At 46.0% G+C, this 15665-nt stretch overlaps 2 protein-coding genes and 2 non-coding genes across 10 annotated transcripts in view; 1 reads left to right on the top strand and 3 right to left on the bottom strand.

Moving 5' to 3' along the window:
* Positions 1 to 12110, top strand: part of ASH2L (ASH2 like, histone lysine methyltransferase complex subunit) — a 30332-nt gene extending 18222 nt beyond the window's left edge. For 4 of the 7 annotated variants that reach the window (XM_032468777.1, XM_032468778.1, XM_032468776.1 and 1 more), the window contains 6 exons: positions 2218 to 2310; positions 3719 to 3817; positions 4549 to 4608; positions 4723 to 5631; positions 6144 to 6219; positions 9901 to 12110. In XM_032468777.1, the coding sequence (XP_032324668.1) occupies positions 2218 to 2310; positions 3719 to 3817; positions 4549 to 4608; positions 4723 to 4830 (360 nt within the window). In that variant the 3' untranslated portion in view covers positions 4831 to 5631; positions 6144 to 6219; positions 9901 to 12110. Of the gene's footprint in view, positions 1 to 2217; positions 2311 to 2732; positions 3697 to 3718; positions 3818 to 4548; positions 4609 to 4722; positions 5632 to 6143; positions 6220 to 9900 lie in introns of those variants that run through there. The other 3 variants (XM_014558113.2, XM_032468780.1, XM_014558111.2) reach the window with 2 other exon arrangements.
* On the bottom strand, positions 167 to 239 carry TRNAD-AUC. Its single transcript has one exon. It is a non-coding gene; the product is annotated as a tRNA-Asp (tRNA).
* On the bottom strand, positions 7371 to 7506 carry LOC116660117. Its single transcript, XR_004315502.1, has one exon. It is a non-coding gene; the product is annotated as a U11 spliceosomal RNA (small nuclear RNA).
* STAR (steroidogenic acute regulatory protein) lies at positions 7997 to 13193 on the bottom strand. Its single transcript, XM_006183353.3, has 7 exons — positions 12854 to 13193; positions 11683 to 11796; positions 11237 to 11364; positions 9993 to 10151; positions 9719 to 9903; positions 9012 to 9105; positions 7997 to 8779 (listed from the first exon to the last, which is right to left on the bottom strand). Exons 1-7 carry the CDS (start codon positions 12915 to 12917, stop codon positions 8666 to 8668), a joined length of 858 nt encoding a protein of 285 aa, XP_006183415.1. The 5' UTR covers positions 12918 to 13193; the 3' UTR covers positions 7997 to 8665.
* Positions 13194 to 15665: the final 2472 nt, after the last annotated feature.

Raw genomic sequence — 15665 nt, 5'->3', positions numbered from 1 at the left:
CTTGGGCCATTTCAAGTTTGGGGTTATTATAAAGTTGCTATGAATAGTCTTGTACAGATCTTTTTGTCAATGTGCTTTTTTTTTTTTTTTAAGGTGATTGAGACTATTTTTTTGACCTTTATGGAGGGGGGAGTTACTCATTTATTTTATTTATTTTAATTTTTGGAGGAGGTACTGGGGATCAAACCCAGGACCTTGTGCTTGATAAGCATATGCTCTACCACTTGGGCTATACCCCCTCCCCCAGCCTCCCCTGTTTTTATTTATTTTTAGTCATTGCCTAGAAGTGGAATTGCTGGGTCAGTGTACATTTAGTTTTATAGGAAATTGGTGGACTCTCTATTCGCACTAACAGTGTATGACAATTTTGGTTGCTCCATGTCCTTGCCAGCATTTGTTGTCTGTCAGCTTAATTTTAGCCTTTTTGGTGGGTGTGCAGTAGTGTCTCGTTTGGTTTAAATTAGCATTCTTTGATGACTAATGATATTGAGCAGTTTTTCATATGGTTATTGGCTACTCATCAGTCTTTTGTGAAGTTTCTATTCAAATATTTTGCCTTTTTAAAAAATTGTGTTGTTATTTTTAATGAGTTGTTGTTCTTCATATATTCTGGATTATAGACCTTTGTTGGAATTGACTTTTTAAAAAATATTTTTCTCCTACTCTGATTTGCCTGTTCATTTTCTTATGGTGTCTTCTGGTGAACTGAAGAATTTAATTTTTATGAAATCTAGCTCAGATTTTTATGTTTGGTTTTTTGTTTGTTTTTGTTTGGGGGGGAGGTAATTAGGTTCACTTATTTTAATGGAGGTACTGGGGGTTGAACCCAGGATCTTATGCATGCTAAGCACACACCCTACCATTGAGCTATACCCCCTTCTCAGATTTCTCTTTTACAAGTCTGTTGCTTTCTGTGAATTAATCTCTGCCTCCCTCCAAGTCATAAAGATACTCTTCCATGTCTTCTTGGGAAACATGGTTTTAGCTTTTACATTTTAAGTTTTTGATCCACCTTGAATTAACTTTTGTGTATGATGTGGAATAGGGGTTAAGGTTAATTTTTTTTCCGTGTGGTTACTCATTTACTCTAGCACCATTTTGTGAAAATCAAATAACTGTAAGTGGAGGTCTGGTCCTGGGCGCTCTGTTCAATTGACATATTTGTTGATGCTTACTTACGCCAGCACCACACTGCCCTGATGACTGTAGCTTTAGGGTAAGTCATTAAGTCAGGTAGGGTCTGTTCTCTGAGCTTGTTCTGGTAATCAGCAGTCAGACCACGATGTATTATTAGTGGTATCAGTGTTGACTGCCATCACCCCTCCTGCCACCGAGAACCTTAAACCACATGAATTCCTGGTTGTACCATACACAGAGGTCTGCACTTACCTTGAGGATACTGTATGAGTGTAAAATTATTTATTTTTACTTATAATAATTTGTTTTTAATTTAAATGAGCAACTAATATGTCCATAAAACAATGCTATGGATCTGTTCAAAAGCTACCTCTAAACTGATACAAAATGACCTTAGTATATATATATCATTGAATGAAAAAGGCAAGATGCAAAACAATATATAGTATGTTATCATTTCTATGCCCTTTTTTGCTTTTTTTTGTGTTTTTGCCTGGTGTGGTCTTAATTGGTTTTTTTTGACAATATTAACATAGGCCTAGACTTCGTAGAAAGATAATAGGACACTGGAACTGCAATTGCGTTTGGCTACAGGAAACTGAGTATTGAGGGACATGGTGAGAGGGGAAGAGATTCTCTTCAATTCAGTGTTCTCGTATAGCGTTTGAGCTTTTTCTCACCATACTTAATATACGTATGTGCAAGGAAATTCAAACATTTTTTTAAATGCCGTATATTTATCTGAGAGTGAATAGTTACTTAGACTGTTGGGAACCAATAAGAAAGGAGTGACCCCAAGACCACCTGGGGGGAAACCGGTACGAAACTAGGAGGGAAATGCCCTCAAAATCTTAGTAAGGGCCTTTTGTGAAAATGTGTAACAAACCTGTGCCATCTGGTAATTTTTAAGAAGCGCATAGTTCACAGTCTAACAAAGCTGATTCTGCAAAGATTTTTAACTTCTGTTCAGAACATAAGGACTCAGTGCTATTTGTGTGAATCTGGCTTTTTTAAAAATTTCATGATGATGTAGCTAATGCTTTAATGTTCCTTTTCTTTCATTCTCTCTTGGTTTTCAAGGCTTTGATAAAGTTCAAGAGTTATTTGTATTTTGAGGAAAAAGACTTTGTGGATAAAGCAGAGAAGAGCCTAAAGCAGACTCCCCATAGCGAGGTGAGTCACGGGCAGCAAAATGTCAGAATCAGAAGACTCTGAAGACGGGGCCCAACCCCCTTATTATAGAAGAGAGGACATTGAGGCTCACGGGGGGCGAAGGGGTATCCACTGACGCAGCACAGAGCCAGTGCGCTCTCCTGCCTGCTGTGTTTGGCCCTTTCTGGGGTGCCTGCTGCTGCCAGGGGAGGGGTGACCTGGGTTCTTAGAGAAAAGGATATAAAACAGCGGTCGAATAAGAATGTCTGTGAGCAGGTGAGGAAGCAAGTCCGAGATGCTTATTCCTTATCAGAGGAGAAGTCAAGTCAAAGGGAGGAACCCTGGAGGAGGAGAGGCTTGGCCTCGCTGGGTGACCCCGGGGTGGCAGGAGCTTGAAGGCTCCTTCAGTGTCTTCGAGAACTTTCCCTCTGTCCTTTCTCCAGGGTGGCTGGGAACATGTCTGCCCAAGGTCACAGCACAATCAAAGAAGGGCTGGTACCTCTGCACCGGCCACTGGGGCCACAAGCAGACGGAGGCGGGGAGGAAGGCAGCTCTGAGCTGGAAACATTTTTTTCCATAAGAAAACTGTGAAGCCACCTGCGACAGTAATAGAAGTGGATATGGGAGAAGTAAACCAGGGTTCCAGTTGTTTCTAGGGAAAAAATAGTAGAGGGAAACAGTTAATCGCTCTAAGGATGATACAGCCAGAAAATACAGCCAGGCAGAAGATAGCGCTTGCTGGGAGAAGAGGCAGAGAAATTTCCTTCAGAAAAAGTAGCCTTTTCTGAAGTCCATTTGTAGGGTGAAGGGAGAATGTTCAGGATGGTTTCAAGAGAGAAAGGACAAAGAAATGAGAATTCAGAGACTTTGACAGGAGGTCCTACAAGATTTTCAAAGTAGAAACGCTGAAGTAAGACCCTGAGGCCAGGGAAGGGGGACAGATAAATAAATAAGCTCAGAAGAGTCTAGTTCCAAGGGGTCAGTGGAAACGGCCGATTACTTTTTTTTTTTTTCCCAGTTCTTTTTTGGGGGTGGGGTGGGTATTAGGTTCACTTATTTATTTTTAGAGGAGGTAGCGGGGATTGAACCCAGGACCTTGTGCATGCTAGGCATGCACGCTACCAGTTAAGCTATATCCTCCCCGGACCAATTACTTTTTATAAATGCAATGTAATGAATAATAGAAGGTAGAACCGTTTGGTATCAGTAGCAGAGGAATTCAGAAATTCCTGAGGACCAACTGGAATAGAGTACGTAGACAGACTGAAAAATCCGAGGTATTACATGAATGTCAGGCATGCCTGTTACAAGCTGTGTGCTGTTCTTCGAATTCTTTAGCAGTCCTGTCACCAGACTGGTGATAAAGGATTCTCCAGCTTCATTCTTTTTTGATCTAAATTCTGAAGTCAAACTGTGGTTTTTGTTTCAGATAATTTTTTATAAAAACGGTGTCAATCAAGGTGTGGCTTACAAAGATATTTTTGAGGGGGTTTACTTTCCGGCCATCTCGCTCTACAAGAGCTGCACGGTACGTATTAATCATCTGTTCCTCCCATGAGCAGGACTTGACGGAGAGAGAGGAATGGTTGCGGGGAAAGAGCCACTGATCAGCTTTCAGAAAGAAATCTGAAAAGCCTGCGAGTGAGATGAGAATGTGCTCCTGCTTTTACTGTCTTTCCCAGAAACACGTGGGTGCTTCACCAAGAATTTGCTTGGATAAATAAAGGTCATGGAATGATTGTAACACATACTTTTCCTTTGGAGGTTACTGTGGTAAATGTTACTGTTCAGTGCAAAGGATGTAAAGTATATACGGACACAAAGCAATTTGATGTTACATGCCATGCTAACCGACCATTAGTAACTTACTTATATTGATTTTCTTTTTTAAAAAATATGATCCAGCATGAAGAGGAATATTATTAGAGCCTCTTAGTTTAAAGAAAAAACTTAATTTGAAAAGGCAGTGCCTGGAGACCTCCATGTCCTTCCATGCTGTCAGTAGCTGCCACTGAAGTGATACAAAGAAATCCTTAGGTTATAAACAGAAATCAACACAGGTCTGTTTTATTTACCTGATACCAGGTGGATATAGGGTATTGCCCACTTTTGGCAATATTAATATATGTTGTTTTTTCCAGTTATACCCTGAAGATCACAGCTCCATTTAGAGAGAAAAATTTCCCTTGTCACATTTTAAGTTTTTCACTACTTTCTTCTTCTGTTTCTTCGTGTCTGCCTGGATTGAATTTATCCTAGGTCTCCATTAACTTTGGACCGTGCTTCAAGTACCCGCCAAAGGATCTCACTTACCGCCCCGTGAGTAACATTGACCATGTCTGCACGCTACCACCCCTCCCCCCCAAGTCTCTGTTGCTTCTTGCTGCACTTACTCATCTCACCTCGTTTCTCCGTTCCCTGTTCCCCCCGCAGATGAGTGACATGGGCTGGGGCGCGGTGGTCGAGCACACTCTGGCTGATGTCTTATATCACGTGGAAACGGAAGTGGACGGGAGGCGGAGTCCCCCGTGGGAACCCTGACCACGTCCTTTTTTCTTGGCAGACATGGACTTTCTGGGGAATACTACGAGGGGGGTTTGGTTTTGTTCTTTTAACTGTCGCAAACATTTTCCCGGAGCTACCGCGGAACAGGCTCTGCGGTAGCAAATGAATGGTGGGGCCAGGTGTGACGCCTGCCCTTGGACACGCTCTCCCGTCTGTGACCGAAGGCTTTTACTTTGTGTGCCATATCCCAGCAGCTGCTGACCCCAGGGCCCCAGGAGCTCCCTGTGAAACCGGGGCTGTGCCATGTACCCCACCAGCCGAGCCCTGTTATCTTCCTGTGCTTTGTAAGGAGTGGGTAGTCTCATCCAAGTAGCTAACTCATACAGAGACGTTTCCTCCGGTGGGCGTTGCCTCCGTCCCACCTGGTTCCCGAGGAAGCGAGAACAGCTGAAATCAGTGGCTGTACATTCCAGACCCATCTAAAAGCTCTTTCGTGTGGGTGTGTTTTTATTATTAATGTTGGGATACGATTTTGCACACTGGGCTCCCCGAAACTGCTAGGTCTGTAGGACTGTAATTGTGAAAGGCACTCGCTTGCAGCTTTAACAATTAGAAACTCCTCCCAAATAAAACTTGTCTTCCGGTGTGTGTGGCACTTTGCTTCCCTTTCAGGTTGGGGTCCACGTGGTGACCGTGTCAGAAAGGTGGGCATTCTGAGGAAGGGGCGCCAGCGTTGGAGGAAAGAGACAGGTTTCTGTGTCAACCCCTCACCCATTGCTTCATTCTCTCCAGACTCTCAGCCACCCCCTCCATCCTGGGAAAGCTGGACTCAGGACCGTGAGCAGGGGTTTAAAAGGGTTAATGGTCCCCTCCAGCTCCTTCCGATGAGCCTGCATGTTGGTCAGTGCAGGTTCTCTTCCTGCCATGCATATCTTTCTTTGTAGTCGCTGACGATTATAGGGCAGTTTTCAGAAGACTAAAAACTGGAATGTAAGAATGGGCCTTCCCCTGGGATCCCTCAGTGTTTCCCTGGCCCCCTCTGTTGGGTACTGTTTTTTTGTTTTGGGGAAGAAGGTAGTTAGTTTTGTTTATTTGCTTATTTATTTAATGAAGTTACTGGGGGTTGAACCCAGTATGCTAAGCACCAGCTCTACCACTGAGCTGTACCCTCCCCTCAACAAATGGATCTTTTTTGTTGTTGTTTGTTTTGGGGTGGGGGTAGGTAATTAGGTTTTAATTAATTTTTTAATGGAGGTGCTGGGGATTGAACCCAGGACCTTGTACGTGCTAAGCACGTGCTCTACCACTGAGCTATGCCTTCCCCTCCCTGGCCCCCTTGAATCCATCAGTCGCAGTGCCGTCCTCCCAGGATTGCTCCAGACTTCTCCGAGTGTAGCAGGTGATGGGAGAGTGGCTCACCACCAGGTAGGGAATATATTGCTATGAATCACCACATATGATTCCTGTTTAATAAATCTCCCAAATTTCAAGTGACTATTGGTATCTTAACACAAAAGCTTTGACTGATGTATTTGTCTCTTAGTGAATCACCCAGGCTCTTTGTTTTGGCTGTCTCAACTCTCTTAATAGGAAACCCCACAGAATCAGTCTGATCGCAGGCTGGGGTCTGTTTATTCGTGGCTGTTCTTGGTCATAAAGCTTCTGGATCCTCAGAGTTTGAAGAACTTGAGTAAATGAGGGTGGTGTTACTTAGAGGAAACTGGGGGTAAATTCTTTGTAATGTACATTACCACATATATAAGTTGTACACTCACTCTCCATTTAAGTAAGATTAGGATTTTGTACATTCCGCTTTCATAAATCAGAGATTCCAGAAGTAATGATTTTTGCCTGTTGACACTTCATATTCTGTGTGTGTGTTTGGATAAGTTTCATTTGAAGGGCTCAGAATACCTACTCTTCATGTAGACCTACATAGAATGGTTCCTGTACACAGATCATCACTGACAACTCATTTTATTCCACTGTAGAGTTAAACAGGTGAGAAAGTGTCTCCCCAGGCATCTCAAAGACACAGTTGCATATTTGAAAAAGGCAGATTATAATTGAACTCAAAAGCCATGGTGTGTGTTGAAAGCCCATTTCTTTATTGTCCATGTGTTCTCTTGAAACCAGAGTATATGTTGCTCTGCACATCTTCCACTTCTTCTTAGGTGGGTGTGGATGATGATTCTGTTCTACATGTATTTCTACAGTTATCCCCTCACTCTGAAGCCCCTGGCTGGATCAACATTTCATCTATACCCAAAATAGACTACTAAGGAATAATCAGAATAAATAATAATAAATACCTCTATCAGTTGTAAAATTTCAGTACCTCAATAAATACCATCACTTCTGCCACTGCTAATTTGTTTAATAAATAAGCTAGAGCTCTGATTACAAATGGTCTAAATCATCCATGCTGTTAGCACTAGCATGGAAAAGCTTCAAGTGGTAATGGCTGGGTTTTCCTCCTACTTAGAGATTGTAGCCAAATAACTCCCTCTCGGTGTATATTTTTAAAGCATATTCTCTGAATCCTGGGAAAGGATTTGTTTTTTGTTTTTGGGGTGGGGGGGGCTCCAGGACCAACGATCACCAGCTCCCCAGGTACCAAAAAATTATGCTTCCGCAATCTCTTGATGTTGATTCCGCACGCAGAGCAATTGAGCTGCCCTGCGTGGGCCGCTCACGACAGAAGCCCATTTTAGGGAAAGGATTTTATCACCATATTACCCTGTCTTCCAAACTGTCTCCTCAAAATAGTAAACATTGACCTGTTTAAGCAGATAAATTGGCAGCCCCAAGTCAGACTGAGAGGTGATACAATTGACTGTGAACTAAAGTTTCAGTTCCCATTTTAGGTCTAAACAGTCACTAGTGGGAAAGTAATAAAATTTGATTTCATTTAACTTTGTCTTAGTAGTACCATTCATCTTTGGTCATCTTTGGTCCTGTCCTTTTAATTAGGTGAATAAAAATCTTTGGTCATAATCGTCTTCCAATGCCCATTAATCAGCTTTCAGCCATAGTTCTTTTAAGAACCAGTTTAGGCTTGTGCTTATTGTGTAAATTAAATTTTTAGGAAAGATTAATGTTAACAGGTCCTACAAAATTGAATGACCTAAGTCCTCTAGTTTTCCCTTTGAGGTAGGAAATTTAGTTTAACGAATTAAGCAATCTTTTCCCACGACTCCTCTAGCATGAAGTTACAGTTTATTAGAATGGATTTTTAAGAGTAGAATTTAAAAACTGGTACACACTGAAGTTTTTATGTTAGTTATGATTCTTTATTCTGGCTGCTGCTCATGGAAGAAGCAGGGAAACCATTCTAATAGTTTTTAATTAGTTCTGTATTTTTTCACTAAGATAACTTGGGTGAAATTTCTCGAAGGCACCTGCTTGTTCTTTGGTGCGGCTCTCTACCCACTTGGCGGAGGAGCAGGGGGTTGCTGGGAGCCCTGTGTAAGGCCTGCTGGGTCCGCACACCCTGCCCACAGGAATGGAGCTCTTGAGCCCTTCATGTCTGACGTCCCGATCCCTGTGTTTTACACCCTCTGCACCCTGTGTCAGCTGGTAGCATTTTTGAGATGTTTTTAGGTAACTATGTAAGGGCTCGGAAGAAAGTTCTACAGATACTTTGGGACCCTTAACCTTCATTTTAGAGCCAATCAGTGAATGAAGTTAGAAGAGCCTTGTCCCCATTTTCTTGGTACTGTTACTGATCTGAGTTCTAGTATCATTCAAAACATACCACTACCCCATCCTGCAGGCCCCAGGTGAAGATCTTGCACAGACTTGGGGGCTTCCAGCAGGGACCTCCCAATGGGCCTGCACGCCAGCTGAGCCGGAGATAGCTGTCTGGTCTTCAACACCTGGCTTCAAGAGCAGAGCTGGACTCTAGACGCTTGCGCAGGTGGTTGGCAAAATCCACCTGGGTCTGCGATAGGACCTGGTTGATGATAGTCTTTGGAAGCCATCCCTAGAGGTGAAGTTAGAAAAATTTGGCCATCTTGCAGGTGATGTCCCCCTTTAGACACCGCCATGCCCTACCCCCAGCGTTGTGGGTTGCCTAGGCTTGGCCTTCTGGCTCTGATTATAGGTACACCCTTGCAACTGATCAGGGTCCTGTTCCCTGTGGGATGATGTGGGAGAGGTTAAGAGTGTATTTTTCTCACCACCACCTCCCCAGAGCCACCTCCCGTGCCCCTCACCTTGAGGTCAATGCTGAGCAGCCAGGTGAGTTTGGTCTTTGAGGGGCTTCCAGCCAGAGGATGCAGCACCATGCAGGTGGGGCCGTGCTCAGCTCTGCCGGATGAAGACAAGTCGGGTCAGGAGGACAAGTCAGGGTTCTCTTAACGCTGACTAGTTCTACCAGCCACACTCCTTAAGTACCTCATCCTTCCCAAATCTCATCAGAGAAGTCCTTTGCCAAGGGTGAGATTTAGCAGTTGGCGTGGTTACCAGCTCCTCAGAACAAATGCTAGTTGGAGCTGGAACCTGGAGGCCTCCTGTGGTGCCTTTTATTTGCCAGATGATGGGGAGGTCGAGAAAGGGTCCAGGGTGGTGACTGGGACCCCTGGAAAACTCAAGTAGCAGCTGTATTCTAAGAGGTACGGATTCTATTTTAGTCAACATTTTGGTCATACCTGAACAGCTAAATCTCAGCCCTGTATATTGTTTTAGAAAATTACTAGGGTTCTTAAACTTTCTGGGAAGGTCAGGACAAAATGGCTATAAAGATTGTATGGGCAATCTTGTCTTCCTCTGCTAAGGAAGGTAGGACACTTCCTCCACGGAAGGATGCTGGGAGTAGATGGGACCAAGGATTGGTTTCTTGGAATCGGGTTCATCACACATTTGGTAGGTGCATGTCCCCAACCCATGTTAAAAGAGCTTTTGAGGCTGCTGCCAGTATTACCTGATAACACCCTTCTGCTCAGGCATCTCCTCGAAGCGCGTGGCCATGCCAGCCAGCACACACATGGAGCCCCGGCGCTTGGTACAGCGCACACTCACAAAGTCTCGGGGCCCCACGAGGTTTCCTGCTGCCTCTGCGGCCAGCTCATGGGTGATGACTGTGTCTTTCCCAATCTTCTGCAGGACCTGCCAGGCCACGAGGAACCAGAGTCACTACTCAGCCAGGCTGGGGCCGAGGCGCTCCCACACCCACCCCCAGCTCATCTCCACCCCACCTTGATCTCCTTGACATTCGGATTCCACTCGCCCATGGTCTCCATGCGCTCCACAAGCTCTTCATAAAGCCTCTCCATGGGCTGATCGACCACCACCTCCAGCCGGAACACCTTGCCCACGTCTGGGACCACTTTACTCAGCACTTCATCCCCATTCGCCTGTTGGGAGGCAGAGAGGAGCCCTGGGTAAAGGTTAGAGACAAACATTCCCAGCCGAGGGCACAGGGACAGTGCCAGGCGAGGCAGAAGGGGAACAGCCCGGAGAACTCTAAACTAAGCCTGCAGAAGCGTGGAGCTATCTCTGGTTACAGTAGAGGAGGTCATCTTCCTGCCACAAGCCTCGTGTATCTGCAGACTGGGGAGGGAAACTGGTCCCTGGACCCTTGTTTCTTGGGGGTAAATGTTGATGGGGGTGGGTAGGTCCTTACTGCAGAAGCTCAAAGATCCTAGCGGGACAAACCTGGGAGTGGGGAATGTGGTGTCTACAACCAGCTAGCTTCACACAGATTTTCTTTTCCTAGTCCAATACCTCATTTTACACCCAAGGATGTCGAGCCAGAGAAGGTCAGTGAGATGCCCAGAGACCCTTAGCTAAGAGCATTGCTGGGCCTAGATCCCAGATTTCCTGACTCCCAAATTCGGAGTCTTTTAACTCTGAGAACTTGGAGAAGGAAAGATCTTCCTTAAACTTTGGCCAGTGGCAGCACCAGAGCTTTTGGTAAAGACAAAGCCACCGGAGTCTCAGAGTCACCGGCCTTGAACACATGCCTTGTTACTGGCTCCCGGCACAGGTGCAGTGCTCAGGGGCAGAGCACCCCAGAAGGCCTTAGGCCACCTGTGTTCTGATCCAGCCCCATTGCAAGTGAGCCCAGATCACCCCTGCAAGCTCAGCTGGAAGGTAGGCTATGCACAGACACTGCACATTGGCTCTGGAACTTCTGACCCAGGGAGGGTGAGGCCTCTACTGCACCTGAATCCCAGTCCCATGGTCTGCACGGGTGTTCAGTGCATGTGGAGGGTAGATAAGGATTCAGGCTCACATGCGAGCCTCCAGGATGTCTTTGGGGGAAGGGGCTATCTAGGGATATATCCTTGGGAAAAGGAGAATTCTCAAGTTAAAACTGCTTGCTGCCCAGTGACTGCTGCGTGAGGCAGGAATTCTGAGAAGAACAAAGACCCCAGCTGGCCTTGAGGGTGGCATTGGAACCATGAGGAACTGTGGCTTCCTCCACACCCACCCTTACCTGCTGGCTCTCCCTCTTCCAACCTTCCTGGTTGCTCAGGATGCCCAGGGCCCTCTGCATGGCCTCCTCTCCCTGCTGGATATAGGCCAGTTCTTGGTCGCTGTAGAGTGTGTCCTCCAGCTGAGAACCTGGATACACAGCCAAGGAAAGACTGAGCTTCCTGGCCTCCCACCGGCTCTCACCCCTTTGATCTCTGGACCTGCTCTTTCCTCTGAAGAGCCAAGACCAAAGCCATAGGGTCCAGCCTGCAGGTCCAGTTAGACCCAGGTGAGAGGAGGGGACGTGGCCCTGAAGAACTCCATCCCCATCCTCTCAGAGTGAGGAGAGCCGGGCAGCGGAGGGGGTGGGGGGGGTAGCACAGGGGAGGGGGAAGACCAGAGCCACAGGCGCATTTGTAGCCGGGAGCCTCCTGCTGCTGGCAGAAGCCCAGAAGCCTCTGCACTTACCAAGCAGAGAGCCACGGCGCCGAACCTGGTTAATCCACGCTCCTGGGGTCGGGCCCCCCAGTGCCCTCCAGTTCAGCTCCTGGCCGATGGCCAGCACAGCTTGGTGCCTCAGCCCTGCAGGGAAGGGAAGGGAGCCATTCCTTAGGAGTGGGAGAGCTCCTTAGAGATGGACCATTCTACCTCCTCATCTTGACAGAAGAGGACACCGGCTGGGGGAGAAAGTGACTTGCTCAGGAACACAGATCTCTAGTAGGAACTTGAACTACAGCCAGGTCAGCTCCAGGTCCTGTGTCCTTGACTCCAGGCTGCCTCCAGGGCCTGGAATTCACTGCCTTTCACCTGGGCTGGCCAGAGACCACACTCAAACTTGCTGAAATTCTTTCTTGGAAAGAAGCTTTGTTCAAATAACAAAACATCCTGCTACAGAAGCCTTTTAGGCACGCGGTCCCGGAGGTGTGTGCGGCTGCCCGCAGCAAGGGGCCTTTGCTGAGTGACTGCTCAGTGCGCCGGGGCAGTCTTGCTGATCTAGTGAGAACAGCCCCACTGCTGGGTACAGGTCTTCCAAGCATGGTTTCCATCCAAACAGTAGCTAGTTCAACCCACTGTCATTGGAAAGGACTTGTCATTAGATTGTATGCCTTTCACTGATGGCAGGGGATTGACTCAAATGACCGTGGGTCCTTCAGCACCTGGTTTCTGCCTCCTGACTGTAGGATGGAAACAGGACTCCCCGCCTCACCCACCTACATTCTCTCCTGCTGTCTCTCCCCTTTCTTTTTCTTTTCCCTTTCTCTTCCCTACCCCTGTCTCGGGCTTGCCAGTACTGCCAGTTGGCGTCAGGCTTACTCCCACCTCTGCCACTGCGGCTCGGACTTTCCTGGTACCCTCAGTACCAATCTTAGACAAAGGCAAAGTCAGAGAGAATTCAAGACAGCTAGGAGCCCTGGAGGGGAGACCAGAAATGACCAAATCTGGAAGGGACACACACGGGCACCTGAGTATCCAGCTCAGTTCTTCAGTTAGGGGGAAATCGAGGCCCGCAAGGGAAGGCTAAGTAAGAGGCACAGCTGGGACCAGATCCTGAGTGGCCTGCTTCCCAGTCCCGTACTTTCCCCACTAAACATTGCCTGCGAGCTCCCGGTCCCCCAATGCCGCCTCCCCGGGAGCTCACCCTTCATGTTCCGCACATGTCTGTAGGAGCTGCCGGCACACAGCTTAAATGTGGCGAGGAGCATCGTCTCCTGGCAGTCGGGGCAGACGCGGAGGCTGGTGCTGCTGCTGCTGTGGCCTCTGCTCTTGAGGGTGACTGACTGCTCCTGTCCTTCCTGAGCTCGTCAGAGTTGGCCTCTGGGTCCTGCAGCCACGGCCAGACTGTGTTCTGTGTCTTAAATGCCTCCAGCCGAAGGCTGTGTTTCATCACTGGGAGATAAAAAAGCCATCACTCACCATGCAAAGGAAGGGGTCAAGGATAGAGAGATTGCCTCATAAGGAGCCTTTGGCCATTTATGGGGGGGTGTGGGGAGGGGTGGGGGTAGTGCACAGAAAGAAGCAAGGAGGTTGGTGCCTGACTCGGGGAAGGGGGTTGGAGAGGAGGGGAAAGGAGCAGCAGAAGTCAAGGCAATGTAGAAAAAATTATGGACCATGTGACAGTGGTTTTCAGGCAGCATGTGCGGTGCTGTTGAATGCAGCTCTGTAGCTGTCAGATCTAGAATTAAGGCTCTGAAAACTTTTTTTTTTAAATCATTTATTTTATTTTGGGGCGGGAGGTAATTGGGTTTTTATTTATTCACCTATTTTTAATGGAGGTACTGAGGATTGAACCCAGGACCTTGTGTTTGCTAGGTGTGCGCTCTGCCACTGAGCTATACCTTCCCCCCCCCCCCCGAAAACTGTAGTTTTAAAAATATTTCCAGGTGATTGCCTTGCAGGTGTTCTGTGAGCTGCACAATAGGCTTTGAGAAACTATCCTGGAACAGTGCCCCGTGCATCTGCCAAGGAGAACTTAGTCATCTAGCCCCAGGATGAGGGGCCTGATGTCTAGGTAGGAATGTCGCTTGCCACTCAGTTCTACAAGAAGCAAGTCATTAGCCCCTGCAGTCGCTGACATATGATACACCCCGAAAGGAAGATCAGGATAGGATACTTCGTGGTCTGGGAAAACAGGCAAAATGAGCCCTTAGATAGTAGTTATATTTTCAGGAGAAATTTTTTTATCAGCCTAGATTCTCCCCATACTTAGAAAAGCACTAGAATCATGAATGGAGATATCTGTGACTTGTGACCAGCAGCAACCTTCTACCCAGATGTGCCCCTGATTGCATGTTCTCCTTCACCCAAGTCATGTACATGCTAGCCTCCCCTCTCCCTCTTTAGAGCAGTTCCTCTGGAGAGGCTGTCTCCCAGGCTATAGCCCTCAGTAAGCCCCCAAATAAAACTGAAACCTCACAGCTCTCATCTTGTACTTTTTTAAAAAATTAATTTGTTCTTTTTTAACACCTTTATTGTATAATTCTTATACAGTAAACTATACACATTTCAGATGTGCAGTTTGATGAATTTTGGTAAGATGTATGTGCTTTTTTTCCAGTCAGCTGTTTTGGTGACCATGAAAGCACAGAGCTGACTTCTCTCCTTTACCTGAACTGTACTGGGATTCAGAACCTCAGTGCCAGCAAGGACCTCTTAGGCCCGTCCACCTCTTCAGCAAGTCCCGCTGAATTTGGATGAGTCTTTCCTGGTTCTCAGATCTCCCGATTAATTGATAATCTTGAGTCTTATTTGGTGGTGTATAACAGGGACCTGGCCTCAGTTAAAAGATTGTGGAAGAGGCTGGCTAAAACGTCTTTCCTCAGCCTAAATAAGGGGCATCAGAAAGCCAACCTCTGACTAACACCCCAGCCAGATTTGTGTAAAATACGTATGGAATACTTATTGTTACAAGTAATTGTGTGATTGGGAACTGAAGGAAATCTTGCCCTGAAAATGGTCAAAATGGTAGTCTAAAAAATAATTCCTTCGTTTTATTCTTTGGAGTCCATGTATGAGTGAGATCCCATGGTACTTGTCTTTCTCTGTCTGACTTATTTCACTTCGCATAATACCCTCCAGGCCCATCCATGTTGTCGCAAATTGTGGAATTTCATTCCCTTTTTGTATGGCTGAGTAACATTCCACGCCTTCTTTATCCATTCATTTGGTTATGGGACACTTAGTTTTCATCCGTACCTTGGCTATTGTAAATAACGGTGCTAGGAACATTAGGCTGCCTGTATCTTTTCAAGTTAGTGTTTTTGATTTGTTTGAAAAAATACCCAGGAGTGAGATTGCTGGATCACGTGGTAGTTCTATTTTTAGTTTTTTGCGGAGCCTCTATTGTTTTCCACAGTGGCTGCATCAATTTGCGTTCCCACCCACAGTGTATAAAGGTTCCCTTTTCTCCACATCCTTGTCATCATCTGTTATGTGTGCTCTTTTTGATACAGCCATTCTGACAGGTGTGAGGTGATCTTTCACTGTTGTGACTTTCTTTTCTCTGATGATGAATGATGCTGAGCTTCCTTTCATGTACCAGTTGGCCATCTGTATGACTTTTTTTGGAGAAATGTCTTTTCAGGTCTTCTCATTTTTTAATCAGGTAGTTTGGTTTTTCTTGATGTTGGTGTATGAGCTGTTTATATATGTGGATAGTAACCCCTTATTGGTCATACCATTTGCAAATAATTTCTCCCATTCAGTTGGTCGTCTTTTCGTTTTGTCAATGGTTTCCTTTGTTGTGCAAAAGCTTTTAAATTTTATTATGTCCCATTTGTTTATTTTTGCTTTTGTTTCCTTTGCTTTAGAACAGAGAGCCCCAAAAAATATTGCTATAATTTTGTATCAAAGAGCATTCTACCAGTGTTTTCTACTAGGAGTTTTATGGTATCCAGGGTTACATTTAGGTCTTTAATTTATTTTGAGTTTATTTTTGTATATAGTGTGAGAAA

This window comes from Camelus ferus, chromosome 26 (genome assembly GCF_009834535.1).
Source record: "Camelus ferus isolate YT-003-E chromosome 26, BCGSAC_Cfer_1.0, whole genome shotgun sequence".
Lineage (NCBI taxonomy): Eukaryota > Metazoa > Chordata > Mammalia > Artiodactyla > Camelidae > Camelus > Camelus ferus.
Note: the sequence above shows the minus strand (reverse complement) of the source record. Positions and strands in the feature narration are given on the sequence as shown.